Below are 12,686 nucleotides of genomic sequence, written 5' to 3'. Positions count from 1 at the left end.
AGTGAATTTAGGCTTTTCTTGTATCAAAATCTATATTATAGAAACAAAAACACTCCACCCTCCTTTCATTTATGTATTTATTTTATGTTTTTGCTGTATTGAGATAGATAGAAAGCAGAGAGGGTAAGGGATAGAGACATCACTGCTCAGAAGGTTCCATGGCAGAAAATCAAACCCCAAATCAAACAGGGGAAACTCCTTTGGCTTGAGAGTCAGGTGCCCTATAGATTGCGCTACATGTCTTATTAAAATATTAAATATATTTATGACTGGCTTGGTTATGACGTGCTGTAATTGGCATACCGAATTATACTGTATGAATATGCAGCTACTGGGCTTTGCAGCAGTGAGACTAGCTTAGCAGAAGCCTTCAATTGAATATCTCACTGTTTCATCGACCACTAACACAGCAGCAGAGCAACTTTGCCAAAACAGATCAAGTTATTGACTTTTTTTGCAGAGTTGTGCAATATTTATTCCATTCTGTCAATGTGGTTTGAGAAGAATGCCATGGTTTGGTTGCTGAGAGGTCTCCATATGACAGTCTTAATCCACCTGTATCGTTGAACTGGTTGTTCATGTCCATGTGATCTGTTCCCATGCATCTTTCAGCTGTAGAGAATTACAATTGTAGCGTGGAGATTACTTGAGGGTAATTCAATCAAAAGAGCTGCATAATTGAGGTGAAACAAAGACTAACCAGGAAAGAAAAATCTGAATGTCGTTGTTCTGAGTAATACCTTTACTTACGTTCAAGGCCTGTCTCGAGGTGTCTGTGGTTCATTAATCTAACGGCGAGTCTAACGCTGAGTTATTTCTTGGATCAGCAATTCCCCTCATGGATATGGGTGGTCCTTCCCTATTAAGGTGATATTTCTTTAAGCAGCTGACAGTGAGGATCTAGAGACCAGGGATGCGTGGTGTAGTGCATATCCATCCCTAAAGAAAATCCCATAATTCACCTGGAACCATTTAATCAGTGATGTAGTTTCAGCTCAGGCTGTCAGAACACCCTCTTTCTTTTCTCAGGTTAAACTCTGGAACATACACAGCAGTGATTATAGTCAGATTACATGATTAAATCATTTCTACAGTGATCATCAGTTTTACACTTCATAATCAGTTTTAATGTTTTAACTTTTTAGCAGTGATAGAGATGCATAATGCTCCATCTGCTCTATCGGCTTTATGTTTCTTTTATCATTTAATGGCTTCTCAAATTAGCTGTGTAAGAAAAATAACAAACTACAAATAATAAATAATTTCTCGTTTTATTTTTCTTCAATATGAAAGAGAGTTCATAACATACTGACTGTTCGTTTAAATATGTGCATGTCAAAAGGCAAATTAATAGAATCTCTGAATTTTATGCTATTGCGTTTTCTTTTAAAACAACTACACATTGAGAGTAACAGGTCAATTCCATGGGTCTCCTACCTGTAGTTTTCGTGAGTGTGGCAAAGGAAATCATTGGTTTATATGTCCAAACATCACCCCGAACCTGCCGTCCATTAGAGAGGAGAAATGTGCTTGCTGTGGAACTGGTTCGATTGCTGTGCAATGCTGGAGAATAAATAGCTTTAGCTGAGGGCTGTGTGTCAGAACTACAGCATTATTCATTATATAGCTGTCCAGGTTCACATCCAGTCATGTGGGATGTAGCACACAGGGAGGAGTGCTGGTTATTAGAGGAATTTGATTTATTTTTTATTGAACTTAAGAGTTTGAGGTATGTTTGAGGATGCATCAACGTTATCATCATCTCACCACTAGTAGCCTACCAAAGTAAAATGAAATGAGTTTAAAGTGTCATTTGATTTGGAAAGGAGTAGGAGTACAAATCATGACTAATAACGACACAATAATGAGTTATTTCAATAACTGCACATCATCTGGCATTGTCCCGATAAATGTGTACAACAAAAACAAATGACTTGTGTGTGTCATCTGGTGTAACGTAAACTAGCAAGTTAGCTAACGTTAATGCTGTGGGGACTCCGCTTTGCGTCGTGCCTAACCACTAGCTGTGCCAATATCTACGATATACCACGGGTTCTAGTTCCATAACACTTAAATATACACTCACTGAGCACTATATAAGGTACATTTTTACACTGAGTGTACATAATACATACATGTAAACATAACACTGATAGACATACACATACATACTGAACATATATCCACACATATGCATGCATAACACATACAACTGATATATGTATTTTATTCCACAAACCTCCAGAAATACACACTGTGCTTCTCCATGATTAGTTGTTAGCAGTCCCTTCACACATGAACACGCGTGTGTGTGTGTGGCTGCTAGTTCTCAGGACTTCTGTAACTTCATGCTGCAGAGCTACAGGATATTTTTGGAAAAATTCCCCACACATTTTAATCAAAGCCATTAATTAGTGTTATCACACTCACTGAAATGTTTCCTGTGGAGTTCAAGTGTTCTATCTGTTAATTGACTGAGTGAAAAAATGTGGACTTGGAATTAATTGAAACCTTATCACTTTCAATTTTCAAAATGGCAGCATGAATCAGAATACAGTAAAGATTTATAATGATGGCCCCACAGGAAATATAAAAATGTGTTAAGTGAGTAAGCTTAGACTTAAATTTCCTAACTGTTTGCTGCAAAACATCTTGTAAATTAGTACTTAAGAAAACTATGATATTCTATCTGCATCTGAAACATACCAAAACTAGTGCTATGTTTCAGGGTTATTTATTGTTATGATCAGAGTTATTATTTTGTTCAAACAAGTGAAACACTGCCCTTCCTCTTTCCGATTTAAGTTACAGAACGAGTTTGTGACAGCATTAGTTTGTTTGTGTCACTTCCTTAAATAATTCTGCCCTTTCTGTTTGATTTTAAATAATTTGAAAATTTATTTTAAAAGTGGTAAATGGTTGCATGCGTGTAGCCAAAAACAAACAAATGAGGAACTGTTGTCTTCAGTTAGTTAACTGTTCTGTCAAGTGACAAGATGTAAGTTATATAAGACCTGTTGGCTGGCTAATGTTATGTTATGTTACTAGTGAGTCAAACTGCATATCTGCATGGGTCTCACACTAAAGTGGGGAGAAAGGCACTGAGAGCTCCTCACCTCCTCCTCTTGTTCCCTACAGGATCTGTCTGTAGTGGCTGTCTGACAGATATCAGGCACTCTCCCACAATCCTCTGCGGCACTGTATCGAGTTGGCTGAAGCAGGAGGATATGTCAGTAGACTCCAGCAAAGTGCCCTCTTCAGTGGTGGCATAAATGTGCGCTAACGATTCTCACATTGAAGCTGTCCGAATGGCTCGGGTGTTCAATCACTAAAAACGCGTGGGCCCGAATGACCTTTCCAATCTCACCCCAGGGTCACACGTCCTGGCCCTGCTCTCTGGGGGAAAATCAGCACTTTGGATCACGTTTCACCTGCCTCCAGGCTTTCACCCATTTCTCTCATTAGCAAAACGCTTGCAGGTTCTGTTGTCAAGCAGCGTAGTCTAGCACAATAAAAATAAATGTGTGCATGTTGCTAGCAAACAGGAGTGTACAGGTGGTATGTCCTGCTAATTCGTTCACTTTTACTGCAGCAAATTGCAGCTCGACCATGCCAAGGAACAGCTGTGCCTGAGAGTCCCGTAGAGCAAAGCTCTGATAGTCATTACTCAGCAGAACCTGCCTGGTCTCAGCACGCCGCACTGCCTCCTGCCCCGTATGGCTAGCAGCACATGTCCTGGAGGACAAAAACATTCATCTGTGTTGTCCAAAATGGACGGGCATTGAGCTGTTAACCGTTAATTTTTTTAAAAAATATTGCTAGTAACAACCCACTGTAGTTTAGCCTGCTGGCTAGCTTGCTCTGATTTCTGTCAATGATAATTTTGTGGATCGCAATAAAATATAAACAAGACATTTTCCAGAGCAGATTATGTTTGTTTGGCTAGCTAGATTAGCAGGATGCTGGCTAGCTAGATTAGCAGGATGCTGGCTAGCTAGATTAGCAGGATGCTGGCTAGCTTTCCTGTGTACTGTCCTATACAGTATTACATTATATTAGCTTTCAGTAGCTATATCATCATTTTTAAAGGGTTTAACAATTAAACAATGCTATAACACTGCCTGGTCATAATGTTACGTTTAAAAATCCAAAAATTATAGAGTCAATTATTTCACTGGCATAAAGTAATGCCTTTACATTTTATAGAGGGCAATGAAATGTAATGTTTATTGCACCAGAATACCAGTTATGAAATGCTGCAGAAAATGCTGTTTACCTTGCAAAGATAATTTCCTGTTCAAAAAATCTGCTAGAAACTTGGCCTATTTTTGTAAAAACATTGTATTGTATTTTTTTTCTGATTAATCGCTGCTCGCCTTAGAGACTATTAAAAATAAATAACTCAAAGCAGTGTCTCCCAGTTGACTGAGAAACTGAAAACAGGCTGCCAAACCATTTAAGTTGCTTATCCAACCTCAACAAAAAAAGCTTTTCCCCAATATCGCCTTACTCCTTGACTCCATATCACGTTGCCAAGGGTTCTGTTTCAGGCTTTTAAGATCAGAACGATTGTAGCTTTGTCCGGGTTGGGAGATTCAGTTACTCTTTGTTTGAAGGAGAAAAAAAGGGGAATATTTTCTCTCCTCCTGTACAGTCGTGTATTGTAGCATAAATATGAGCTCAGAGGCAATGGCAGCTCTGCTATCTTCACCCTGGGGATCACTTGAGTGTGCTTAAATCCTCTTTATCTCACGGTTACAGTCTAACACTTCACTGAGGTACATAGAAAGTTATCAGATTTCAGCATTCCAGACTGAAGTGAAAGAAAAGTGCGGCAGGTCTCTGTGCTTCTGGACCATTCAGAGTCTCTGGCACACAATAGGAATGTATTTATAGCTTATAATATACATATACATATAATATAGTTTAACATTATTAGTGAAGTGATTTTAGAATCTCAAACTCCATCTTAATGTCATCTCCCGTCTATGGAATTATAATTCAGCGGTGTGTCACTGCCAATGAGCAAACCTGTAATGTCTCCTCGCCTAACCTAATTCTTGTTTTTTTAATTGATAAACGAGGAAAAATATAGACTAAAAAGAAGGATTAATTGAGTGCTCTAGAATACTATCACTGTGTATAATTGCACTTTTTAGTTTTATTGCGATTTGGTGATTGTGCAGTACCATCCCCTGGAGAGTTAATTGAGGGAGAGGTATTTGCATTTGCAGGAAAACCTCTGCAAACATTTCTCAAACTGCAAACTGACTTCCTGCAGTATGTAGTTGTAGCACTTATTACGAGCTGTAATTAAGCTAGAGTAAGTTAGGACCAGTCTCTAGGTTCATAGGGAACAGTAGTAGTTAAAACAGTAATAACAGCAAAATAACACCACAGACCATCAGGCAAGTTTAAAGGCCGGTTTGTTTATACAGAAGTTTAGAAAGATTTAGAAGTAGAAAGAGTCAGAAATTGGTACCATTAAACATTTTACATACACAACATTTGAGAAATATTCAAAATATTTGCATCCAATTGCAAATGGATCCAGTGTAAATTATTTATCCAGTGTAAACTATGCATTCTATTTAAGGAATAGAATGAGATGATTCTCTTAGCATTAGTTTCACTTTTAAGTCTATTTGGGTTTCTATTTCAAGAGTTAACTCAGTTTAAGTTCAATAATCTCTAAGTTTAAGATTTGTTATCTTAATATCTTATCTTAATATCTAAAGATCTTGTTTTAAATCTTAATTCAATCAAATTCTCATTTAAATCAAAATATAATTTCAATCTAATATAATAACATCAAGTTATTGTAATTTTCTCAACAGGCCTATTTTCAAATCAAGGGTCAAGTATTGCTTTTGCTAGTTATCTATGAAACCTTTGAGCTTCAGTTTAGTCCTAGCACATAATCAAATGCATTTGCATTACCAGCAAGCATAGCAATGAAAGAAAAATAACAATCGTGAAGATAACATTCACAGATAGTATTCACAGTTAAGCAATTCAAGAATAACACTCAACCGTAGTAAATGCATTCGAGCTTAAATTTAAAGTTCAAGTTACACTGTAGTCGGTGCAATCAACCTATGCTAACAGCTGACCACGTTGTGCAGTCCATCCGTGTATTGAGTGAATGAGTCCACCCTTACCGCGATATATTTCGTTCGTAGTCGAGATAATGATGATGGCATCTAGCAGTTCTACCACAACTTTTATTTGAACAGTGTGTGTGTCCTTCTCCGGAATGCAGATGAAGCTGGGAGATGCCAACGATTGTCCGCGTTTCTTCTACTGGGAAAGGCTCGCCATCTTCTCTCGTTGAGCGCAACGCGGCTTCAGCAATTCTAGGCTACTCAACGATTCTTCAGTCAAACAACCAATATCGTAGTTCAAATAAAACATGGTCTACCTCTATAGACGGAACGGTAACATGAAACACTTCCAAAAATGGAAAATAAAGGTTTACAACAATCAGTATAGTTTCAGGTCTTAACTTTTTGTTGCTCACTGGTTCGACTTCAATGGCGTCTTTATTTTTTACCAAAGATCTCGTCAGTTTTTGAATTCACGCGTGAGCGAACATTACAGCCATTCTGATTGGCTGGGACAATTGCACTTTGTTAAAGTGACAGGATATCTATTTCAAAATGTAAAATGTTGAGATGTATTTTATTATTATTAGTTCAAGTATGTATTTATTTTAACCTATTTTCACCTAGGTTACATAGTTCCTTACTCTGTACTTGCTTCAGTCGGTCTGGATAAGAATGTGTGCTGATTGAATAAATGACATTTCCAAATGCATATATCTTTAATAGAAGGCCAATGCCTTCTAAACAAGAAAAGCAACCGCAGTGACAACAATTGAAACCCTTAAAACATCCTGGAGCTACAGGCTCACCCCCTCCCCTCTGAACTGCACACTCTACATCCAACACAGACTCACCCCCTCCCCTCTGAACTGCATACTCTACATCAGGGGTCTCCAATCTTATCCAGAAAGGGCCGGTGTGTGTGCAGGTTGTTGTTTTAGCACAGGACTAAGACAGCTGATTCTACTCATCTAGGTCTTGATTAAAGACCACGATTAGTTCATTAGTATAATCAGGTGTGTTACTGCTGGGTTAAAACAAAAACCTGCACCCACGCCGGCCCTTTTAGGATAAGATTGGAGACCCCTGCTCTACATCCTGGAGCTACAGACTCACGCCCCTTTACCATTACCATCTTAACCTATAGGCCAGCGAAGGATGGGCATCCCCCTCTATAGCCGGGTTCCTCCTGAACTGTTTGAGGTTTTTTCTCCCACTCGGGAGTCGTTTGCCTCATATTTTTTTCTCCTCAGTTACTCTGTAAAGCGTCCTTGGGACAATCTTCTGCGGAAAGCGTGATACAAATAAATAAAACTGAAAAGTACAACTAATATAATTGTTTTTCAGCTCCGTCCCCGGTCAGCGTGGTTAGGAAGGGCAAAACGGCGAAAAACAGCATCGCCGTGTCATGGCTGGAACCCGACCGGCCCAACGGGATCATCCTGGAGTACGAGATTAAATACTTTGAAAAGGTAAAAATAATTATAGACACCTTCTGGATTGTATCACCTCTAATCAGTGTGTTTCCTGTTAATTAGTTTAAATCTTTCACTCCTATGCCCAATGTTAAGTGGCTCCACTCAAATCCCAAGGCTTGGCTTTGGTTGAGAAAATTGGGAAAGTTGAGAAAAATGTGTAGGGTTTTAATATTTAGCAATAGTATAGCAGTAATTTGGTTGAAAAGGTATAAGTTTGAGCTTGGGTTTTACTGTAGTTACGCCTGAGAGCCATATGGCACTCTGGGGACTGAAAGGGTCAAGGATTACGTTTCATGTTTTTTTTTTATTTCGCCATGAGTGTCGTGCAGCAGATGAATCGCTGTGTTCTTTGTTCAGCTTGAATCCACACACAGGCTGGGTTGCGCTGCGTTTCTGGGTTTAATAACTGCCTGCACACTGCCTGGAAGTTCACCAGGAACCAGGAACTCCTGACTAGCACTGCCGACTTGCGGCACCAGCTGTACCAGTTATGCCACCGTGGTTAACTCTGCTGTAGTACACTGTTTACCGTGTTGTGCGTTAAAATAGTTTTTGGTGCTCATGTTCGTGGTTTATCTGTGGGGTGAATGAGTGCTCCTTCAGACAGTTTCACACAGTTGTGTTTTGTCCTGTGCTGGGGGGAACGGCAGGACCAGGAGACCAGCTACACCATCATCAAGTCACGGGAGACGCAGGTCCTGGCCGACGGCCTGAAGCCCTCCTGCGTGTACGTGTTTCAGATCCGCGCGCGCACCTCCGCGGGATACGGCGGGTTCAGCCGGCGCTTTGAGTTCCAGACCAGCCCCTTCCGTGAGTGAATACACTGTGTGTGTGTGTCTGTGTGTGTGCCTGTGTGTGTGTGAGTGTGTGTGAGTGTGAGTGTGAGTGTGAGTGTGAGTGTGTGTGTGTGTGTGTGTGTTTGTCTGTGTGCGTGTGTGTCTGTATGTGTGTGTGTCTGTGTGTGTGTATGTGTGCGTGTGTGTGTCTGTATGTGCGTGTGTGTGTGTATGTGTGTGTGTGTGTACGTGTACGTGTGTGCGCGTGTGCGCGTGTGTGCGTGTGTGCACGTCTGTGTGCGTGTGCGTGTGTGTGAGTATGTGTGTGCGTGTGTTTGTCTGCGTGTGTGTGTGTGTGTGTCTGTGAGTGTGTGTGTTTGTCTGTGTGTGCATGTGTGTGTCTGTATGTGTGTGTCTGTGTGTCTGTATGTGCATGTGTGTGTGTCTGTGTATGTGTGTGTGTGTGTATGTGCGTGTGTGTGAGCACTAACACCGTTCATTTTATTTATCATGGTCTTGATTGAAGATCAGGCATCATTATGTTGGATGCATAAAATAAAAACCTGCACCATCCCCTCTCTCTGTTCCAGTCGTAGTATGTGCTCTCTCTGTTCCAGTACTAGTGTGTGCTCTCTCTCTCCTAAAAGCTGTGCTCTCTCTCCTAAGGGCTGTGCTCTCTCTCCTAAGGGATGTGTCCTCTCTCTGTTCCAGTACTAGTGTGTGCTCTCTCTCTCTCCTAAAGGCTGTGCTCTCACTCCATTTTGTACTAGTGTGTTCTCTCTCTCCTAAGGGCTGTGTGCTCTCTCCATTCTAGTACTAGTGTGTGCTCTCTCTCTCTCTCCTAAGGGCTGTGTGCTCTCTCTGTCTGCCAAATGCCAATAATGTAATGTAATGTTCCAGTACTAGTGTGTGCTCTCTCTCTCTCCTAAGGGCTGTGTGCTTTCTCTGTTCCAGTACTAGTGTGTGCTCTCTCTCTCTCTCTCTCTCCTAAGGGCTGTATGCTCTCTCTGTTCCAGTACTAGTGTGTGCTCTCTCTCTCTCCTAAGGGCTGTGCACTCTCTCTGTTCCAGTACTAGTGTGTGCTCTCTCTCTCTCTCTCTCTCCTCAGGGCTGTGTGCTCTCTCTGTTCCAGTACTAGTATGTGCTCTCTCTCCTAAGGGCTGTGTGCTCTCTCTGTTCCAGTACTAGTGTGTGCTCTCTCTCTCTCCTAAGGGCTGTGTCCTCTCTCTGTTCTAGTACTAGTATGTGCTCTCTCTCCTAAAGGCTGTGCTCTCTCTCTGTTCCAGTACTAGTATGTGCTCTCTCTCTCTCCTAAGGGCTGTGTGCTCTCTCTGTTCCAGTACTAGTGTGTGCTCTCTCTCTCTCCTAAGGGCTGTGTGCTCTCTCTGTTCCAGTACTAGTGTGTGCTCTCTCTGTTCCAGTACTAGTGTGTGCTCTCTCTCTCTCCTAAGGGCTGTGTCCTCTCTCTGTTCTAGTACTAGTATGTGCTCTCTCTCTCTCTCTCCTAAAGGCTGTGCTCTGTTCTTGTAATACTGTGCGCTCTCTCTCCTAAGGGCTGTGTGCTCTATCTGTTCCAGTAGTAGCTGCATCCAGTGACCAGAGCCAGGCTCCCATTGTGGCTGTGTCTGTCATCGTAGGAGTCATTCTGCTGGCCCTCGTCACAGGCTTCCTGCTGAGCGGACGGTAACACTGCCCCCCGATTACTAGCTACAGTTAAGCTATTAAATATGAACAGCCACACTGTGGATTGTGGGTCATTTTGCTACAAAGGAGTGCTCAGCCTTTTACTGGCTGAAAAAAAATGAATGGAAGTGAATTGGGAACTGTGTAGTCACTTGGAGAGAGTGAAGAAACTCTAGTTTCTCATAGCTTTCAAGTTTGTGTTCACACAGTTTCTCAAAATCTGTCAAGATCTGTTATCTCCTGCCACTGTCTCTGTTTTGCAAAGAGGATTGCCAATCCAGAGATAACTAAGGAGGGTAGAGCCAAACAGTTGTGGAAAAACATGTCGGGGGCGACATGGCTCAGGCAGTAAGAGCAGTCGTCTGGCAGTTGGAGGGTTGCCGGTTCGATCCCCCACCCGGGCTGTGTCGAAGTGTCCCTGACACCTAACCCCCAAATGCTCCTGATGAGCTGGTCGGTGCCTTGCATGGCAGCCAATCGCCGTTGGTGTGTGTGTGTGTGTGTGTGTGTGTGTGTGTGTGTATATATGAATGGGTGAAAGAGAAGCATCAATTGTACAGCGCTTTGGATAAAGGTGCTATATAAATGCCAACCATTTACATATATGTTACATCTGAATGTTTGGAGTTGAAATGGCCAATTATTAGTCTGCTTGTATGTGTTCTATGCACATACACACGTTCTATAATTTATCCCATAGCACATAAAATACCCAATTTATGGTTGACTACAACACTGTTGAAGTGAAAGCAGAGGTTATGCTTTTGTTTTCACAGTAGTATTATATGCCTGCTTGTATACACAAATGACCAGAAAGGAAAACCAATCTGTTATTCCTTGCGTTTGTTGTCTGGACTGCCCAGGGAAATGAAAAGCCGCAGTCTTGTATTAGAGACACTATTGAAAGATTGTGCTCATGCTTATGCTCTACAAATCCCAAACAGGAAGCATAAAGTTAGCATGAAATGGCCTAGTTCGCGTTGGGATGTCACCATTTTAAGACTCTTCCACACAAGGTGTCTTAGGTAGCATTGCTATACCATTGTTGTACATAACACAATTCTACAATCTGCAACCCTTGTCACGTGGTTAACACCATTACAGAGTTGGGGGATGATTTAGCTCTTCTCTGAAACATGATCAGATGAAAAAATACATCTATGCTGCTTCTTAAATGTACCATTATTCATTTGAAATGAAAATATACGTTTAATTAAAATGTTCAAATTTTGCTCTACTGATGGCTACTGTAGCTGTTACACAAGTGTGAGCTTAAAGTTGAATTTATAGGCCATTATGTCAAGTTTATCTCAGTGTTTAAGTTATGTACTGTAACAGACAGCTTGTAAGCCATAAAATATGAAATTGCTATCTACCAAGCTAATTCATAAACTAACTAGCTAATTTGATTTGAAAATTGTAGCTACAGCATTTGCTGTTATCCTCAGCTAATGTCTCTTAAACTGCTCTAAACTCCAATTACTACAGCTATTTAGTGCCTTTAGGCTTTGTCCTTCAGTGTAAGAAAACGACCCGTCATATTAATTCACTGTATGACAGTATAGGTAACGTCATATTAATTCACTGTATGACAGTATAGGTAACGTCATATTAATTCACTGTATGACAGTATAGGTAACACGAGTTACACTGTACTCATTCACACAGTCTCGCAATGAGCCAACTACAGTAGTATAATTCCTATACTACATAATACTCCTATCCTACCAATTCCTATCGTCCATTATTGTTTGAAGTTCTGTCTATGCATATAGCACATATTGAGAATAAACTGAACTCCCAGCCCATGTATGTACCACCCTGTGACACACTCTGTACTAAGATCCCATCTTTCCCTGTTACCCTGTACTCATTCCCCCAAAGTTAGAAAAAAATGCAGAAATGCATATTTTTGGGGGAAAAAAAGCGGGCAAACAAATACACAAGTTTTAAACAAAATCATTATGAGTGGAATTCATTTTGGGACACAATTATAGTTACATTATTTTATACTAATCATCTGCATAAATCTTATATTATTAACATATTTCCTAAATAAACTCATCAGGAACTGGGGTCTAGATAAAAAGCGTGTGCTGTTTACAGTATGTCTCAATTCATTATTTTTGGAAAGTCGTTTAAACCGATCTCCCTTCCTGGTGTCTTTCTGCCCGTGTGTGTCCCCTTCCACATTTGTCCTTGTGCTGGGGTACTCTACTTAATCTGACGAATCTCATGTTGTCACTGGCAAAGAAAAAAAACAGTGTGCCATAGAAAAGCACCTCGGAAGCACCCAGCAGCTTCAAGAGAGATTAGACGCCACTCAAGAATAATGTGTCTGTTCAAATACTGTACTGGAGTATAGGTAGAAAATAGTTTTGGTGTCCATTCTTGGAGGTCCTCTGAGAGTTTGTTTCTTGTTACAATCTCTCGTAAGCTTTTGTGCTGGAGGTTGTGCATCTCAGCTGGATGCACAACCATCTTGTTTTACTTCCGGTTTGCCAGTTGGGCAATTTCCGGTTTGTTCCTTCTGCCGGTCATTGCCTTCTGCCAATCCAACCGATCGGAGTAGCATTTTTGCATTTGTGACTTTGGATTTGGATTTGGCTTGTGTATGACCCGTTTTGAACTGTTTGCTGATTGGA

General features: G+C 40.9%; 1 protein-coding gene across 7 annotated transcripts in view; it reads left to right on the top strand.

The window, feature by feature from the left end:
• Positions 1-12,686, top strand: part of LOC133142531 (ephrin type-A receptor 5) — a 71,552-nt gene that overhangs the window by 35,341 nt on the left and 23,525 nt on the right. For 2 of the 7 annotated variants that reach the window (XM_061263807.1, XM_061263805.1), the window contains exons 5-8: positions 7,452-7,576; positions 8,233-8,372; positions 9,759-9,784; positions 9,936-10,041. In XM_061263807.1, coding sequence (XP_061119791.1) covers positions 7,452-7,576; positions 8,233-8,372; positions 9,759-9,784; positions 9,936-10,041 — 397 coding nt within the window. Of the gene's footprint in view, positions 1-7,451; positions 7,577-8,232; positions 8,393-9,758; positions 9,785-9,935; positions 10,042-10,399; positions 10,448-12,686 lie in introns of all 7 variants that reach the window. The other 5 variants (XM_061263801.1, XM_061263804.1, XM_061263802.1 and 2 more) reach the window with 5 other exon arrangements.

The sequence above is a fragment of the Conger conger genome, chromosome 12, assembly GCF_963514075.1.
Source record: "Conger conger chromosome 12, fConCon1.1, whole genome shotgun sequence".
Classification (NCBI taxonomy): domain Eukaryota; kingdom Metazoa; phylum Chordata; class Actinopteri; order Anguilliformes; family Congridae; genus Conger; species Conger conger.
Note: the sequence above shows the minus strand (reverse complement) of the source record. Positions and strands in the feature narration are given on the sequence as shown.